Consider the following 20,380-nt stretch of genomic DNA (forward strand, 5'->3'; position numbering starts at 1 on the left):
GGTATGGAAAAACACACCTCACTGTTGGTGTGGTTGTTATAAATTTATAGTGTCCAGAATATCGGTGTTTCCTGTTACTCGACATCAAACCGTTGTCGCTGGTACGGAGTAAAGAGGATTACCCACCAGGCGTGTAACAGAAACACAGCTCATGGTTTTAGTTGTTAAGTTACATATACCGGTACCTGTGGTAGGCAATACAATTAACGGAGTTGTGGCAGTGATTTTCGTCTGCATTATATGTATGGTTCTTAAAGGAACATTCCTGAATTTGCTGCATTGTAAGATGTTTCTGATTAAACTTACATATAAAATATATTTTCTTGTTTAGAATATCAGTGTCTGTATATTCAATGTGTTTCTGGTCGTCTTAATATTTGTAAGATACTCAAAATGGATTTTGTCTTCACATATTTTTGTACATACGAAAAAACATATTTTAGGAAATAAAATGACATTTAACCTGGTACAAATATTAGAACGACAAGAAACACGTTTAATATACAGCCACTAATATTTTATGCAGAAAAATATATTTGATATGTAATTACAATCGTTAAAAAGTCTGTTAGTTGATAACATCTTAAAAATTGCAGCAAACTCAGGAATGTCCTTTTAACCGTATGTTGGGGGGGGGGGGGGGGAGAGAGAGAGCGTGATTTAGCTCAGTCAGTTGAGTGCTCGCTTGAGGTGCTTGCATCACAGGATCGAACCATCTCGGTGGATCCATTTTCTCATTCCAACCAGTATACCACAACTGGTCAAAAGCCTTGGTATGTGCTTTCCTGTCTATGAGAAAGTGTATATAAAAGATCTCTTGCTATATTAGGAAAAAAGGAGTGGGTTTTTTCTTTTGACAACATGTCAGAATTACCAAATATTTGACATCCAATAGCCGATTATTAATAAATCAATGTTCTCTAGTGATGTTTTTAAACAAACCAAACTTTAACCGTGTGTCTAATGGAATATAACAAACATATCTGAACATATTGAGTGAAAACAAACCAAACTTTAACCGTGTGTCTAATGGAATATAACAAACATATCTGAACATATTGAGTGAAAACAAACCAAACTTTAACCGTGTGTCTAATGGAATATAACAAACATATCTGAACATATTGAGTGAAAACATACCAAACTTTAACCGTGTGTCTAATGGAATATAACAAACATATCTGAACATATTGAGTGAAAACAAACCAAACCAAACTTTAACCGTGTGTCTCATGGAATATAACAAACATATCTGAACATATTGAGTGAAAACAAAACAAACTTTAACCGTGTGTCTAATGGAATATAACAAACATATCTGAACATATTGAGTGAAAACAAACCAAACTTTAACCGTGTGTCTAATGGAATATAACAAACATATCTGAACATATTGAGTGAAAACATACCAAACTTTAACCGTGTGTCTAATGGAATATAACAAACATATCTGAACATATTGAGTGAAAACAAACCAAACTTTAACCGTGTGTCTCATGGAATATAACAAACATATCTGAACATATTGAGTGAAAACAAAACAAACTTTAACCGTGTGTCTAATGGAATATAACAAACATATCTGAACATATTGAGTGAAAACAAACCAAACTTTAACCGTGTGTCTAATGGAATATAACAAACATATCTGAACATATTGAGTGAAAACAAACCAAACTTTAACCGTGTGTCTAATGGAATATAACAAACATATCTGAACATATTGAGTGAAAACAAACCAAACTTTAACCATGTGTCTCATGGAATATAACAAACATATCTGAACATATTGAGTGAAAACAAACCAAACTTTAACCGTGTGTCTAATGGAATATAACAAACATATCTGAACATATTGAGTGAAAACAAAACAAACTTTAACCGTGTGTCTCATGGAATATAACAAACATATCTGAACATATTGAGTGAAAACAAACTTTAACCGTGTGTCTAATGGAATATAACAAACATATCTGAACATATTGAGTGAAAACAAACTTTAACCGTGTGTCTAATGGAATATAACAAACATATCTGAACATATTGAGTGAAAACAAAACAAACTTTAACCGTGTGTCTAATGGAATGTAACAAACATATCTGAACATATTGAGTGAAAACAAACCAAACTTTAACCGTGTGTCTAATGGAATATAACAAACATATCTGAACATATTGAGTGAAAACAAACCAAACTTTAACCGTGTGTCTAATGGAATATAACAAACATATCTGAACATATTGAGTGAAAACAAACCAAACTTTAACCGTGTGTCTAATGGAATATAACAAACATATCTGAACATATTGAGTGAAAACAAACCAAACTTTAACCGTGTCTCTAATGGAATATAACAAACATATCTGAACATATTGAGTGAAAACAAACCAAACTTTAACCGTGTGTCTGATGGAATATAACAAACATATCTGAACATATTGAGTGAAAACAAACCAAACTTTAACCGTGTGTCTAATGGAATATAACAAACATATCTGAACATATTGAGTGAAAACAAACCAAACTTTAACCGTGTGTCTAATGGAATATAACAAACATATCTGAACATATTGAGTGAAAACAAACCAAACTTTAACCGTGTGTCTAATGGAATATAACAAACATATCTGAACATATTGAGTGAAAACAAACCAAACTTTAACCGTGTGTCTAATGGAATATAACAAACATATCTGAACATATTGAGTGAAAACAAACTTTAACCGTGTGTCTAATGGAATATAACAAACATATCTGAACATATTGAGTGAAAACAAACCAAACTTTAACCGTGTGTCTAATGGAATATAACAAACATATCTGAACATATTGAGTGAAAACATACCAAACTTTAACCGTGTGTCTAATGGAATATAACAAACATATCTGAACATATTGAGTGAAAACAAACCAAACTTTAACCGTGTGTCTAATGGAATATAACAAACATATCTGAACATATTGAGTGAAAACAAACCAAACTTTAACCGTGTGTCTAATGGAATATAACAAACATATCTGAACATATTGAGTGAAAACAAACCAAACTTTAACCGTGTGTCTAATGGAATATAACAAACATATCTGAACATATTGAGTGAAAACAAACCAAACTTTAACCGTGTGTCTAATGGAATATAACAAACATATCTGAACATATTGAGTGAAAACAAACCAAACTTTAACCGTGTGTCTAATGGAATATAACAAACATATCTGAACATATTGAGTGAAAACAAACCAAACTTTAACCGTGTGTCTAATGGAATATAACAAACATATCTGAACATATTGAGTGAAAACAAACCAAACTTTAACCGTGTGTCTAATGGAATATAACAAACATATCTGAACATATTGAGTGAAAACAAACCAAACTTTAACCGTGTGTCTAATGGAATATAACAAACATATCTGAACATATTGAGTGAAAACAAACCAAACTTTAACCGTGTGTCTAATGGAATATAACAAACATATCTGAACATATTGAGTGAAAACAAACCAAACTTTAACCGTGTGTCTAATGGAATATAACAAACATATCTGAACATATTGAGTGAAAACAAACCAAACTTTAACCGTGTGTCTAATGGAATATAACAAACATATCTGAACATATTGAGTGAAAACAAACCAAACTTTAACCGTGTGTCTAATGGAATATAACAAACATATCTGAACATATTGAGTGAAAACAAACCAAACTTTAACCGTGTGTCTAATGGAATATAACAAACATATCTGAACATATTGAGTGAAAACAAACCAAACTTTAACCGTGTGTCTCATGGAATATAACAAACATATCTGAACATATTGAGTGAAAACAAACCAAACTTTAACCGTGTGTCTAATGGAATATAACAAACATATCTGAACATATTGAGTGAAAACAAACTTTAACCGTGTGTCTAATGGAATATAACAAACATATCTGAACATATTGAGTGAAAACAAAACAAACTTTAACCGTGTGTCTCATGGAATATAACAAACATATCTGAACATATTGAGTGAAAACAAACCAAACTTTAACCGTGTGTCTAATGGAATATAACAAACATATCTGAACATATTGAGTGAAAACAAACTTTAACCGTGTGTCTAATGGAATATAACAAACATATCTGAACATATTGAGTGAAAACAAAACAAACTTTAACCGTGTGTCTCATGGAATATAACAAACATATCTGAACATATTGAGTGAAAACAAACCAAACTTTAACCGTGTCTCTAATGGAATATAACAAACATATCTGAACATATTGAGTGAAAACAAACCAAACTTTAACCGTGTCTCTAATGGAATATAACAAACATATCTGAACATATTGAGTGAAAACAAACCAAACTTTAACCGTGTCTCTAATGGAATATAACAAACATATCTGAACATATTGAGTGAAAACAAACCAAACTTTAACCGTGTCTCTAATGGAATATAACAAACATATCTGAACATATTGAGTGAAAACAAACCAAACTTTAACCGTGTGTCTAATGGAATGTAACAAACATATCTGAACATATTGAGTGAAAACAAACCAAACTTTAACCGTGTGTCTAATGGAATGTAACAAACATATCTGAACATATTGAGTGAAAACAAACCAAACTTTAACCGTGTGTCTAATGGAATATAACAAACATATCTGAACATATTGAGTGAAAACAAACTTTAACCGTGTGTCTAATGGAATATAACAAACATATCTGAACATATTGAGTGAAAACAAACCAAACTTTAACCGTGTGTCTAATGGAATATAACAAACATATCTGAACATATTGAGTGAAAACAAACCAAACTTTAACCGTGTCTCTAATGGAATATAACAAACATATCTGAACATATTGAGTGAAAACAAACCAAACTTTAACCGTGTGTCTAATGGAATATAACAAACATATCTGAACATATTGAGTGAAAACAAACCAAACTTTAACCGTGTGTCTAATGGAATGTAACAAACATATCTGAACATATTGAGTGAAAACAAACCAAACTTTAACCGTGTGTCTAATGGAATATAACAAACATATCTGAACATATTGAGTGAAAACAAACCAAACTTTAACCGTGTGTCTAATGGAATATAACAAACATATCTGAACATATTGAGTGAAAACAAACTTTAACCGTGTGTCTAATGGAATATAACAAACATATCTGAACATATTGAGTGAAAACAAACCAAACTTTAACCGTGTGTCTAATGGAATATAACAAACATATCTGAACATATTGAGTGAAAACAAACTTTAACCGTGTGTCTAATGGAATATAACAAACATATCTGAACATATTGAGTGAAAACAAACCAAACTTTAACCGTGTGTCTAATGGAATATAACAAACATATCTGAACATATTGAGTGAAAACAAACTTTAACCGTGTGTCTAATGGAATATAACAAACATATCTGAACATATTGAGTGAAAACAAACCAAACTTTAACCGTGTGTCTAATGGAATATAACAAACATATCTGAACATATTGAGTGAAAACAAACTTTAACCGTGTGTCTAATGGAATATAACAAACATATCTGAACATATTGAGTGAAAACAAACCAAACTTTAACCGTGTGTCTAATGGAATATAACAAACATATCTGAACATATTGAGTGAAAACAAACTTTAACCGTGTGTCTAATGGAATATAACAAACATATCTGAACATATTGAGTGAAAACAAACCAAACTTTAACCGTGTGTCTAATGGAATATAACAAACATATCTGAACATATTGAGTGAAAACAAACCAAACTTTAACCGTGTGTCTAATGGAATATAACAAACATATCTGAACATATTGAGTGAAAACAAACCAAACTTTAACCGTGTGTCTAATGGAATATAACAAACATATCTGAACATATTGAGTGAAAACAAACCAAACTTTAACCGTGTGTCTAATGGAATATAACAAACATATCTGAACATATTGAGTGAAAACAAACCAAACTTTAACCGTGTGTCTAATGGAATATAACAAACATATCTGAACATATTGAGTGAAAACAAACTTTAACCGTGTGTCTAATGGAATATAACAAATCATATCTGAACATATTGAGTGAAAACAAACCAAACTTTAACCGTGTGTCTAATGGAATATAACAAACATATCTGAACATATTGAGTGAAAACAAACTTTTAACCGTGTGTCTAATGGAATATAACAAACATATCTGAACATATTGAGTGAAAACAAACCAAACTTTAACAAACTTTAACCGTGTGTCTAATGGAATATAACAAACATATCTGAACATATTGAGTGAAAACAAACTTTAACCGTGTGTCTAATGGAATATAACAAACATATCTGAACATATTGAGTGAAAACAAACCAAACTTTAACCGTGTGTCTAATGGAATATAACAAACATATCTGAACATATTGAGTGAAAACAAACCAAACTTTAACCGTGTGTCTAATGGAATATAACAAACATATCTGAACATATTGAGTGAAAACAAACCAAACTTTAACCGTGTGTCTAATGGAATATAACAAACATATCTGAACATATTGAGTGAAAACAAACCAAACTTTAACCGTGTGTCTAATGGAATATAACAAACATATCTGAACATATTGAGTGAAAACAAACCAAACTTTAACCGTGTGTCTAATGGAATATAACAAACATATCTGAACATATTGAGTGAAAACAAAACAAACTTTAACCGTGTGTCTAATGGAATATAACAAACATATCTGAACATATTGAGTGAAAACAAACCAAACTTTAACCGTGTGTCTAATGGAATATAACAAACATATCTGAACATATTGAGTGAAAACAAAACATTTCTCTCATCCTTCTTTTCCTTCCTTCCTTTCACTAATTATGGATATATCTCAGAATAAAGTCTCAGAGATTTTTTACTGTAGATAACTTATGGTAAACTCCTTTTTTTCTTTTTTCTTCCTTCTTTTCCTACTTACTGATGCATCTCAGTATTACGTCCTGGAGATTTTTTACTGTAGATAACTTATGGTAAACTCCTTTCTTGTTTTTTCCTCTATACATAAATGTGATGTGATTGAAGACTTCACTCTTGATTCCAGGAACTGCAGCAACATGATGTCCAGGAGCTCAACCGGATTCTCTTCCTGGCTATTGAAGACTCGCTGGCTGGCACCCGAGGAAACAACCTCATCAAGGAGCTTTATCACGGCAAGCTCGTTAATCAGGTCACTCATCCTTCTATGACACATTGTTTTCAAAAATCTTGGTTAGTGATGTTTATATTTAATTGAAAATGGGGTGGGACGTAGCCCAGTGGTAAAGCGCTCTGTTGATGCGCGATCGGTTTGGGATCGATCCCTGTTGGGCTATTTCTCACTCCAGCCGATGCACCATGACTGGTATATCAAAGGTCATGGTATGTGCTATCCTGTCTGTGGGATGGTGCATATAAAAGATCCCTTGCCACCAATGGAAAATGTAGCAGGTTTCCTCTCTAAGATTATATGTCAAAATTACCAAATGTTTGACATCCATTAGCCTACTGTTTAATGTTTCAAAATTGTGTAGCAATCTATGAAAGTTGTGTAGCGAATTGCGACACGATACTGAACAAAATGTACTCGTGGAAGAATTCTGTCTTACTTGGGGAATGTCTCGAAACATTTCTCTGCTTATTTCCTGGCTGGGTTCGGTTTTCTCCTTTATATTAGCATTTCAGTCTTGTTTCTTGATTGGAAAAGAAAGTCCTAATCTTTATTTTTATTTTTCAGATTACGTGCATGCAGTGTGGGAAAATCAGTGAAAGGGAGGTTTGTAATTTTATTTAATATATATTTTTGAATACATAATGTTAATATCACAATTTTAGTCGACAAAGAAAAAATATCAGGGGACAATATTTCAAAATTTGGTCTTAAACCAGATGTCGGTTTACATGATTGTTTAGTTACATGAATTATATTTAATATCAATTACCTCAAACTTGCATTTGAATTAGTATTTTTTTATGTTTGCGACTTCTAATTTCAGAATGTGTAAAGATTCACGAAATAACCGATTGGCAGCAGGGCTGATACAAACTGCCTATAGCAGACACACTACTTTTAACAACAAACAAATGTAGCTGTCTTACAGTTTTGTTGATAAAAACTTTTATTAACACTATCTTAAACTTGTATACTACTCAAAAGAATTTAAGGGTCAAAAATTTATAACCAAATAAGTTTCAGAGTGTATTAGATTGATGATGTAAACTACACCAAAAATTTAATTTATTGTTCCATATTTACAAAAAAACCACAAATAAACGTCACTGTATACAAGAAAGTCACATGACATGCTGTCAAAGTTGAAGGTTGTCAAACATGGATTTTACACATTAGAACATTCGTTTAATAGTGTGTGAATCCACCCCTGGCGCGAATACACTCGACACATCGTTGCCTCATGCTGTTGATCAGACGTCTGAAGAACTCTTGGGGAATGGCCTGCCACTCTGCCATAAGAAGTTGACCCAGATCATGAAGGTTGGCCGGAGGGGCATGGTTATCCCGAACTCTCCTGCCTAATTCGTCCCAGGCGTGCTCTATTGGGGCCAAGTCAGGCGAAGGCTAGCCAATCCATCCTGGCGATACCTTGTTGTCTGAGAAAGTCCAACCCTGGCCGCGGTGGGGTCTGGCATTGTCATCCTGCATCTGCTGAAGGCCTGGGAGAACCAACGGCCGGATAATCTCATTCAGATAGCGGATTCCATTCAGATTGCCATCCACCACATAGAGGGGGGTCCTGTGGTGGATAGAGATGCCGCCCCACACCATGACGCTGCCACCACCGAACTGGTGACGTTGTCTAACGTTAACGTCAGCGAAGCGCTCCCCAGGACGTCTGTAGACACGAACCCGACCGTCGTTGAACTGGAGACTAAACCTGGACTCATCAGTGAACATCACTCGACCCCACTGAACACGTTGCCACCGCAGATGAAGTGTGCACCAGTGACGTCTGGCCGTTCTGTGACGTGGTAGGAGTGGTGGTCGAACAGCCTGGCGACGGCAGCGTAGATTATTGGCTCTCGGACGATTGCGTATGGTTTGATCAGACACTCGGAGTTCCAGTCGCAGTCCGCAGATTGTCACGTAATCGGCGTGCAGTGGTTGTGCGTTGACGTAGAGCCATATTGGTGATGTAGCGGTCCTCTCTATTTGTAGTGCTTCGGGGTCTTCCCGAACGTGGACGATTTCGAACAGAATTCGTTGCTTGGTACCGTTGCCACAGTCGGCCAACGACACTCTGACTGACACCAAGTCTCAGAGCAACATTTCTTAGCGTATTGCCATCCTGAAGCCAAGCAATAGCCCTTCCTCGATCTTCGATAGTCAGTTGAAGTCGTACCATTGTCGAATTTGGAGTGTGCACCGTACACGAACGCAAGCTCCAATTATACGGAAATTCAGCATTGGGAACATGGAATACACGTGCAAATGAAGCGCTTTGTGAAAAAGCAAGTTATGGGCACTTAGCAGACCTTTCGCTTTCGCCCTAATTTACGTGCAAATGTAAGCATGTTTTCGCCATTAGAACTAGTCGACAGTGTCAATGACAGTGGATTTTAATTCATTTATGGGTTGCTTAGACCCACTTTCGTCAAAATGGAACAATACCATGCGTGACATTATGGTCTAGCTAATATAATTGACATTCAGAAAATAATGTCGAAAATATCGTCTGACCCTTAAATTCTTTTGAGTAGTATACATTTCTGTTAGCAACAATTGGCTCGTTTGATTTGTAAAGTTTTTGCACTCAAAAGTAGATCAGACTAGGATCGATCCCCGTCGGTAGTCCCATTGGGCTATTTCTCATTCCAGCCAGTGCTCCACAACTGGTGTAACAAAGGCTGTGGTATGTGCTATCGTGTCTGTGGGATGGTGCATATAAAAGATCCCTTGCTGCTAATCGAAAAGAATAACCCATGAAGGGGCGACAGTGGGTTTCCTCTCAATATCTGTGTGGTCCTTAACCATATGTCTGACCCCATATAACCATAAATAAAATGTGTTGAATGCGTCATTAAATAAAACATGTTTTCCTTCAAAAGTAGATGAAAGAGAAGAAATAGATTTTAAAATCCAATATTAATGCAGGGGTGCAGAAATGGAAAATATTTCACAAGCCGGCCGGACCAGAACCAACTAAAATTTACTAATCCGCCAGAATTTCTATTAGTCCGCCAGCCTATAGAAAATATACTTTTGTTTAGCAGTATTTTAATATCACTGGCATAGGAAACGGGGGAAAGCCCCCACTTTTTTTGATCCAGTAGCAGCATGTATGTGTGTGCATATATGTGTGTGTGCCCCCTCCCCCACCCCCCCACACACACACTTTTTGGCACCTTCCTACGCCACTGTATGTATATATATTTAATGACAAAAACATTAAGGACACTCGGTAAGTAATCAACATCACATGGCAAACAAATGAAATCATACCCCAAACCGTGATTGACAAATCAATACATGTTAAAATATTTGTATCAAGACTATGTTATTCACATTTCTTTTATACACCTGTTTCCTGGGAATTAGGCTAAATCGGAACCACTATCAAAATGGAACCATTTTTGTTGGCGAAAAACGGAACCGATTTGGCTGTAACAGCACCTCAATGTAATGGCAAAAAATAATATCTTGTGGATATATAAATTGTGGGGTGCCGTTTCAATCAACGGTAGGTTCCATTTTTATTTGGGGCTGTTTTGGCACAATTCCGTTTTCGCTATAACCCGTTTCCGGAATGTTGCGCTTGCACCGTTCGGAACTCTTAAGTCATTTTTTGGCAGTGCGGCACATGTATTATTGTGTGTTTCGACATCATTCTGAAACATTTGTTTGAATGGTTTGGAATCCTTGCATGACTGATGCGTAGTCGCGGATTCAATGCTAAAAAAAAAAAAATAATAATAATAAAAAGTTTAAAAAAAAAAAAAAAAAAAAAAAATTATAATGCAGTCAGTGAGAAAAAGATAGATCGCCCATCAGACTGGTAGTTGCATTTTTTAGTTCATCCGTTAGAATTTTTACTCTCATTTGGTGAGCGGGTGAGTATTTTTTGCAGCCCTGTAATGCAGTCTATACCAGGGTAGAATCATCATTTGATATTGTTGCTTTGAAGGATTGAAATGCAGCATTAAAAGTTTGTTTTGTTTAACAACATCACTAGAGCAAATTGATAAATTAATCAGGAGAGCACTTTACCATTGGGCTAAGTCCCACCTCTAATTTGTCAAAGTTCAGAAGATTTAATATTGTTGCTTTAAGGGAATGAGATGCAGCATTAACACTTAAGAATATTTGTTTGATTTAATATTGTTGCTTTAAGGGAATGAGATGCAGCATTAACACTTAAGAATATTTGTTTGATTTAATATTTTTGCTTTAAGGGAATGAGATGCAGCATTAACACTTAAGAATATTTGTTTGATTTAATATTGTTGCTTTAAGGGAATGAGATGCAGCATTAACACTTAAGAATATTTGTTTGATTTAATATTTTTGCTTTAAGGGAATGAGATGCAGCATTAACACTTAAGAATATTTGTTTGATTTAATATTGTTGCTTTAAGGGAATGAGATGCAGCATTAACACTTAAGAATATTTGTTTGATTTAATATTGTTGCTTTAAGGGAATGAGATGCAGCATTAACACTTAAGAATATTTGTTTGATTTAATATTTTTGCTTTAAGGGAATGAGATGCAGCATTAACACTTAAGAATATTTGTTTGATTTAATATTGTTGCTTTAAGGGAATGATATGCAGCATTACCACTTAAGAATATTTGTTTGATTTTCAGGAGGACTTTTTAGATTTGACGGTGACCGTCGGTGGAGTCGACTCGCTGGTCGATGGGTTTCAACAGATGTTTTGTGACATGGAGATGATGAAGGGTAAAAACCAGTACTGGTGTGAGGTCTGTCGGAGACTGGTCGATGCCAAAAAGGTAAATGACATACTACAGGGTTCCTACGGGTCTTGGAAATTCTAGCAAGTCACAGAATTTGCAAATATAATTTTTTAGGCCACGAAAATGTGTGCTGGACAGCCTGTGGGAATTTACTGTTGATGGAAAACTGTAGCAAATTTTCTCTAAGTCTGCATGTTAAATGTTTAAATTACCACGTTTGACATCCAGTAGCCGATGATAAATTGATGTGGTGTCATTAAACAAAACAAACTATATCTAATAGTCATGGAATTTGGTTGATAAAGTGTATGAACCTTATACTAAAAGTTATGTGTGTTTTGTTTAACAACACTACTAGAGCACATTGATTTATTAATCATCATTTGATAATTTGACATATAGTCTTGAGAGAAAACCTGCTACATTTTTCCATTGTATGCACCATCTCACAGACAGGATAGCACATACAGAGGCCTTTGATTTACCAGCTGTGGTGCACTGGCTGGAATTAGAAATAACCCAAGTGGCCCACAGACAGGATAGCACATACAGAGGCCTTTGATTTACCAGCTGTGGTGCACTGGCTGGAATTAGAAATAACCCAAGTGGCCCACAGACAGGATAGCACATACAGAGGCCTTTGATTTACCAGCTGTGGTGCACTGGCTGGAATTAGAAATAACCCAAGTGGCCCACAGACAGGATAGCACATACAGAGGCCTTTGATTTACCAGCTGTGGTGCACTGGCTGGAATTAGAAATAACCCAAGTGGCCCACAGACAGGATAGCACATACAGAGGCCTTTGATTTACCAGCTGTGGTGCACTGGCTGGAATTAGAATTAACCCAAGTGGCCCACAGACAGGATAGCACATACAGAGGCCTTTGATTTACCAGCTGTGGTGCACTGGCTGGAATTAGAAATAACCCAAGTGGCCCACAGACAGGATAGCACATACAGAGGCCTTTGATTTACCAGCTGTGGTGCACTGGCTGGAATTAGAAATAACCCAAGTGGCCCACAGACAGGATAGCACATACAGAGGCCTTTGATTTACCAGCTGTGGTGCACTGGCTGGAATTAGAAATAACCCAAGTGGCCCACAGACAGGATAGCACATACAGAGGCCTTTGATTTACCAGCTGTGGTGCACTGGCTGGAATTAGAAATAACCCAAGTGGCCCACAGACAGGATAGCACATACAGAGGCCTTTGATTTACCAGCTGTGGTGCACTGGCTGGAATTAGAATTAACCCAAGTGGCCCACAGACAGGATAGCACATACAGAGGCCTTTGATTTACCAGCTGTGGTGCACTGGCTGGAATTAGAATTAACCCAAGTGGCCCACAGACAGGATAGCACATACAGAGGCCTTTGATTTACCAGCTGTGGTGCACTGGCTGGAATTAGAATTAACCCAAGTGGCCCACAGACAGGATAGCACATACAGAGGCCTTTGATTTACCAGCTGTGGTGCACTGGCTGGAATTAGAATTAACCCAAGTGGCCCACAGACAGGATAGCACATACAGAGGCCTTTGATTTACCAGCTGTGGTGCACTGGCTGGAATTAGAAATAACCCAAGTGGCCCACAGACAGGATAGCACATACAGAGGCCTTTGATTTACCAGCTGTGGTGCACTGGCTGGAATTAGAAATAACCCAAGTGGCCCACAGACAGGATAGCACATACAGAGGCCTTTGATTTACCAGCTGTGGTGCACTGGCTGGAATTAGAATTAACCCAAGTGGCCCACAGACAGGATAGCACATACCACGGCCTTTGATTTACCAGCTGTGGTGCACTGGCTGGAATTAGAAATAACCCAAGGGATCACAGACAGGATAGCACATACCACGGCCTTTGATTTACCAGCTGTGGTGCACTGGCTGGAATTAGAAATAACCCAAGGGATCACAGACAGGATAGCACATACCACGGCCTTTGATTTACCAGCTGTGGTGCACTGGCTGGAATTAGAAATAACCCAAGTGGCCCACAGACAGGATAGCACATACAGAGGCCTTTGATTTACCAGCTGTGGTGCACTGGCTGGAATTAGAAGGATAACCCAAGGCCTTTGGCCCACAGACAGGATAGCACATACAGACAGGCCTTTGATTTACCAGCTGTGGTGCACTGGCTGGAATTAGAATACCACGGCCTAACCCAAGAAATAACCCAAGGGCTCACAGACAGGATAGCACATACAGAGGCCTTTGATTTACCAGCTGTGGTGCACTGGCTGGAATTAGAAATAACCCAAGTGGCCCACAGACAGGATAGCACATACAGAGGCCTTTGATTTACCAGCTGTGGTGCACTGGCTGGAATTAGAAATAACCCAAGTGGCCCACAGACAGGATAGCACATACAGAGGCCTTTGATTTACCAGCTGTGGTGCACTGGCTGGAATTAGAATTAACCCAAGTGGCCCACAGACAGGATAGCACATACAGAGGCCTTTGATTTACCAGCTGTGGTGCACTGGCTGGAATTAGAAATAACCCAAGTGGCCCACAGACAGGATAGCACATACAGAGGCCTTTGATTTACCAGCTGTGGTGCACTGGCTGGAATTAGAAATAACCCAAGTGGCCCACAGACAGGATAGCACATACCACGGCCTTTGATTTACCAGCTGTGGTGCACTGGCTGGAATTAGAATTAACCCAAGTGGCCCACAGACAGGATAGCACATACAGAGGCCTTTGATTTACCAGCTGTGGTGCACTGGCTGGAATTAGAAATAACCCAAGTGGCCCACAGACAGGATAGCACATACCACGGCCTTTGATTTACCAGCTGTGGTGCACTGGCTGGAATTAGAATTAACCCAAGTGGATCAATCCCAAACTGACCATCAGGGCTCACACTGTAACAAATTTGGGTTAAGCCAATTTTCAGAAATGTAGAGTAGTTTCTTGAATGTGGTTAATTTGAGGCATATTTTATTAGACTAAATTTTGTAGCCATTTTGTATAAAAATGAGCTATTGGCTTATTTGCCAATGTACAGGATGAGCCCTGGACCATACATTAGGCGAGCGCTTTATCACTGGGCTACGTTAGGAACCCTGTACTAATGGACACATCATCAATTCAATCGTAGGATGTGCTTTGAAATAGCACTGTTACTTCATTGTCCTTCATCGACTGGGGTGGGATGTAGCTGAATGGTAGCGAGCTCGCTTGAGGGCTGGAGGGTCGCAGGATCGATCACCCTCTGTGGATTCAGGGTATTTGTCTCATCCCAACCAGTGTCCCATGGTATGTACTGTCCTGTCTTAGAAAAGTGCATATAGAAGATACTTTGCAGCTTATCATTAACAGTAGCTTCTGTGGCAGGGGCAGATTTCTTCTCTGTAGTAACCTGTGTCATAATAACGATATATTTTAGACACAAAATAGCCGTAGTTTAAAAGGTGTTGAGGTGGTGTTAAACAAGTAGGCGTTTCCTTTTATGAGTTGTCGTTAGCTAACTATCATAATATTTGGCAAGGGGTGGCACCTAGCCCAGTGATAAAGCTCTTGGTCGGTCTTGGATTGATTCCTGTCAGTTGCCCCATTGGGCTATTTCTCGTTACAGCCAGTGCACAATGACTGGTGTATCAAAGGCCGTGGTATGTGCTATCCTGACCATGGCAAAGTTCATATAAACCATCCCTTGCTGCATTAAGAAAAATGTAGCAGGTTTTCTCTGATGACTATATATCAGAATTACCAAATGTTTAACATCCAATAGCCAATGATTAATTAATCTGTGTGTTCCAGTGATGTCGTTAAACAAAACAAGCTTTAACTTTTTTGGCTACTAATGGAAAAGACTGTGCTAAAAAGTACCAAATTTTTGACATCCAGTAGCTGATCATTACAAAATCAGTGTGCTCTAGTGGTGTTGTTCAACATAACTAGCTTTTATCTTTAATATTTAACAATGGCAAGTATGCAACTCTAATAATTGCTCTGCATAAAATGGTAATTGCATTCAGCCACTGATAACATGTTTTAATATTATCATTTTGTTTGTAGAAATGTTTTCTTTGCTGGATTAACCAATGACATTGATTGTTACTTGCAGGGAACTAAAATAAGAAGCTTGCCTCCCATACTGACCATCTCACTGTTGCGGTTCAGTTACAACTTCAGGAAAATGGAACGCTACAAGGTAAGAAGTCACTTGTTGTCTTTTTGTCTCTTCGGGGGCAGCATTTAGCTCAGTTGGTTGAGTGCTCACTTGAGGTGTTTGCGTCGCAGGCTCGATTAATGTTTAATGTTAATGTCATGCAATAGGCTTTGTGTTGAATTGCTCTGAGGTTGGTGTACACAGGTGATGCTTCATACATCACCCATAATGTGAGCTACGTGCCTCAGGGTGTTACATATCCTCCTGTTAACCCAATACTAAGAGTCATTCTGTAGAAAAGGATGAAAAAAAGATTTGAGACACCAAGGTGGATCACAGAATATTTCTGTGTGTAGAGTACAAAGTTGATGTTTGAGTAATGGAGTCAACATTTTGAATGATTTAATTTGCTTTAAGTTACCTGGGTGGTTTTTTTCTTTTCAGGAGACTGGAAAGTTTACATTTCCTATGTCAATCAATATGAAAGAGTTCTTGGATGAGGTAAGAAAATGCTAGACTTCCCCGAGTTGAAAGCATAACCATTGTTAGGGTCATCTTACCCTGAATACATCCACTAGGTGAAGGGTTGAAATGTTTTATCCTGCTAACACTGTTTCTATTGGCCGATTGTGATGACAGATTGAAGCAGTCATAAATGTATACTATCAGATTATGACTTGACATCATACGCATAGCTACATTACGCAATTGCTCGTTTGATTTCTAGGTCATTGTACAATGTAGCTGAAATAATAGCATTTCCCAGGGCTCGAACTTAAGAATTTGTCTCCCACAGAATTTTTTTAAAGAATTGCAATGGGTGACATTTGCAGGAAATTAACCTGACTGAAAGACTATCTTGTTATATGTAGACATCTTTTAAATGTGCAAATATTGAATATTGACAGATAATGTACACCAGTTGTATACATTTCGACATTGTTGAGGAGCTTTATCGACAGCACAAAAGTGCCATCGGTGATACTCTCTACATACGGTAATTTATATCTCAACGATATTACTCAGTGCTATAATACTCATCTTAGGTTCAGTAAGGCACTGGATCAAAGGTCTTCTTCATATCAACTGTTCTGTCTATGGGTAAGTGCATATAAAAGATAACTTGCTATGTAGCGACATCAAGTTTCCTTTCTCTAGATCAGGTATCTAAATCACATTGTTTTGTTGATACTAGATTTGAATAGTTTAAAATGTGTTGAGGTGTCGTTAAATAAATATTCATTTCCCTTCGTGTCATTTTAAGCAAATATTCATTTCCCTCCGTGTCATTTTCGCAACAAGAGCTCTTCAGCATAAAACATTTCAATATGGTTGGTTTGCTTCATGACAATTGTATCTGTTACTGACGCGATGATGGGTATCAACTTCACAGACAAAGGAAAATCATGTTGAGTTTGTTCAGCATATGGGAGGGTATTGCATGGGTATTTGAGTTTGTTCAGAATATTGGAGGGTATTGCATGGGTATTTGAGTTTGTTCAGCATATGGGAGGGTATTGCATGGGTATTTGAGTTTGTTTGGAATATGGGAAGGTTTTGCATGGGTATTTGAGTTTGTTCGGCATATTGGAGGGTATTGCATGGGTATTTGAGTTTGTTCAGCATATGGGAGGGTATTGCATGGGTATTTGAGTTTGTTCAGCATATGGGAGGGTATTGCATGGGTATTTGAGTTTGTTCAGCATATTGGAGGGTATTGCATGGGTATTTGAGTTTGTTCAGCATATGGGAGGGTATTGCATGGGTATTTGAGTTTGTTCAGCATATTGGAGGGTATTGCATGGGTATTTGAGTTTGTTCGGCATATGGGAGGGTATTGCATGGGTATTTGAGTTTGTTCAGCATATGGGAGGGTATTGCATGGGTATTTGAGTTTGTTCGGCATATGGGAGGGTATTGCATGGGTATTTGAGTTTGTTCGGCATATGGGAGGGTATTGCATGGGTATTTGAGTTTGTTCAGCATATGGGAGGGTATTGCATGGGTATTTGAGTTTGTTCAGCATATGGGAGGGTATTGCATGGGTATTTGGTATGTTTCAAAATAGTGGCCTCCTTATTAGTCTGCTAACCAGTCCAACCGGAGAGGACAATAGGTTTAATTTCTGTCCTGTCTGTCCCACATAGAGTTTTCCAGATATTTTTTCACAATGCCGTGAGATATTGAGCTGAAATTTTGTGTATAGCTACATTACATTTACAAATAAAACTAACAAGCAATCTGAGAAAACCAGTAAAAATAGCAATCCACAATGATAATAAACAACCTACATGTTTGATTTGTTTGGGGGGGGGGGGGGGGGGGGGGGGGGGGGGGGGTGGGACGTGGGTTTTTTTGTTGTAATTATTCAGTTTATTTTGTTTTTAATTCTTTATTTTGATTTTTGGTTTGCACATACAAAGTATATAGACTAATATATTACAAAACAACAACTATTACATGTACACAACACAAATATTCCAGACATTTACCAAATAAAAACAAAAACGTTTAAGTCCTGATAGGTTACTGCATTACAATGAACAGTTTGTTTGATCTGTTTTCAGGAAATGCCCTCGGATGTGACGGAATATGAACTGTTTTCTGTGGTGATTCACCGTGGGAGTGCTCACGGCGGCCACTACCACGCCTACATCCGAGATGTTGATAACCTCGGTAACTGGGTTAAACCTGTAAGTGTTTCATTGTGAACATCATCACATGTCATTCAGACGTGAAAATGCTCCACGTTTCTGGAATTCAGGATTTTAATGCTGCCCGAAAACTGATAGTGACAAAGATGACAGCTTCCATTGACATTGTATTTATGGAATTCATCTTTGTATGAAATATTTAGCACAGTGTGTACGGTAGTCGACTGGTCCTGTGATGTATATAGCCATTTCTGTGTTAAGTGACAAAGATGACGGCTTCCATTGCCATTGTATTTATGGAATTCATCAATTTACCGTTCACACACTTGGCTAACTATTTAGCACAGTGTGTGTACGGTAGTCGAATGGACCTGAGTGTAAAAAGCTCCTTGCTAAGTGTGGCATTGGTTAAGTACAAAGCAGGTGATCAGCAGTGCAGATCAAAAGACCCATGATCAGAACAATTAGAAACTTGTAAAACTGCAAGGCATATTATATTATAGATTAAATATTTTTAATCAGAATATATCTTCTTAAACTGTATTTTGAGAGACTATTGATATGTGCCAACAACACAAAGACCATAGGTGAACATAACATTCAACCAAACACTGGGTAAAGTTTTGCAAAGTAGAGGGTAAGCTTTTCACTGCTTTACATTAGTTGGCCATTGTGTGACTATTGCTTACTTTGAGTATTAATAACACTGAGCAATCAAATTCAACTTCTGTTTAAAGAGATTCTGTCTGTCTAACTGAAATATGCATTTTTCAATTTTAATTATTTTCAAAATGTTTTGTGTAATTTATTACTTGTGTGTGAGCGCCATATCGAATACTCACAATAATGAATATTAACAGAGGGTTTAAACTGTAATTCGCCAAATAGCTTTGGCAAAGATATTTCATTATTAATTTGACAAAAAGCAAATTTGATTAATATGTTCCCTTTTTGTGGATCAACCGCCATTCTGTCAGTTTGGCTAACTTAAACTTGAATTTGGCTAACGATTAGCTGATCAGATTTGCCATATTGCCAATAGTCACCTGAGTCTGGTTCAAACCTTGTTAAGACTTGAATTATTTTTTAGGAGAGCGCAGCGTTGGAGGTTCCCCGCTGTGCCTCGGCCACAGGCGACATCCAGTACGACTCGCCAGTTGACCTGTGTCACCAGATTCTGTCGAGACATCCTCACAGGGCAATGAACATAAACAAGCTCTGCGTCGTAAGTAGAGAGCTCAGTGATGAAATCTTAATCCACAGTTGAATTCAAGAATGTTGTCCCAGCACACAGCTCTTCCAAGGACAGAAACAACTTGATTCCGAAGCCTGAAAATAACAGTTTCAATGGTTTACCTTAAATATTAACACCATACCTTAACTACCAGCTATATCAACATATCAGGGACAAACTTTACAATACCACAGCTCACCCTGTCCATTGTCAAATTAGCAATTTTCTCTTTGGCTGATAAAATGTTCCTTAAATTAATCACATTTCAATAATGTTATGTTTCGTAAGTAGAGTGGTCAGTGATGAAATGTTAAGAGTGAAGCAATGTCATTGGTACACGGAACCTGCACTGTATGTCAGCTAATATCCACCATGTAGGGTCATACACTCGGGAGACACAC

The 20,380-nt window shown here is 37.3% G+C and overlaps 1 protein-coding gene across 14 annotated transcripts in view; it reads left to right on the top strand.

Annotated features, from left to right (window-relative positions):
• Window positions 1-20,380, top strand: part of LOC121380620 (ubiquitin carboxyl-terminal hydrolase 40-like) — a 65,500-nt gene that overhangs the window by 4,334 nt on the left and 40,786 nt on the right. For all 14 annotated transcript variants that reach the window (XR_005958976.1, XR_005958971.1, XR_005958974.1 and 11 more), the window contains exons 4-10: window positions 7,093-7,218; window positions 7,765-7,803; window positions 11,850-11,996; window positions 16,047-16,133; window positions 16,536-16,592; window positions 18,659-18,784; window positions 19,836-19,970. Coding sequence is in view for 1 of the 14 variants with exons in the window: in XM_041509522.1 (XP_041365456.1) it covers window positions 7,093-7,218; window positions 7,765-7,803; window positions 11,850-11,996; window positions 16,047-16,133; window positions 16,536-16,592; window positions 18,659-18,784; window positions 19,836-19,970 (717 nt within the window). In the remaining 13 variants the exon portion in view is untranslated. The remainder of the gene's footprint in view (window positions 1-7,092; window positions 7,219-7,764; window positions 7,804-11,849; window positions 11,997-16,046; window positions 16,134-16,535; window positions 16,593-18,658; window positions 18,785-19,835; window positions 19,971-20,380) is intronic.

Source organism: Gigantopelta aegis, chromosome 9 (assembly GCF_016097555.1).
Source record: "Gigantopelta aegis isolate Gae_Host chromosome 9, Gae_host_genome, whole genome shotgun sequence".
NCBI classification, from domain to species: domain Eukaryota; kingdom Metazoa; phylum Mollusca; class Gastropoda; order Neomphalida; family Peltospiridae; genus Gigantopelta; species Gigantopelta aegis.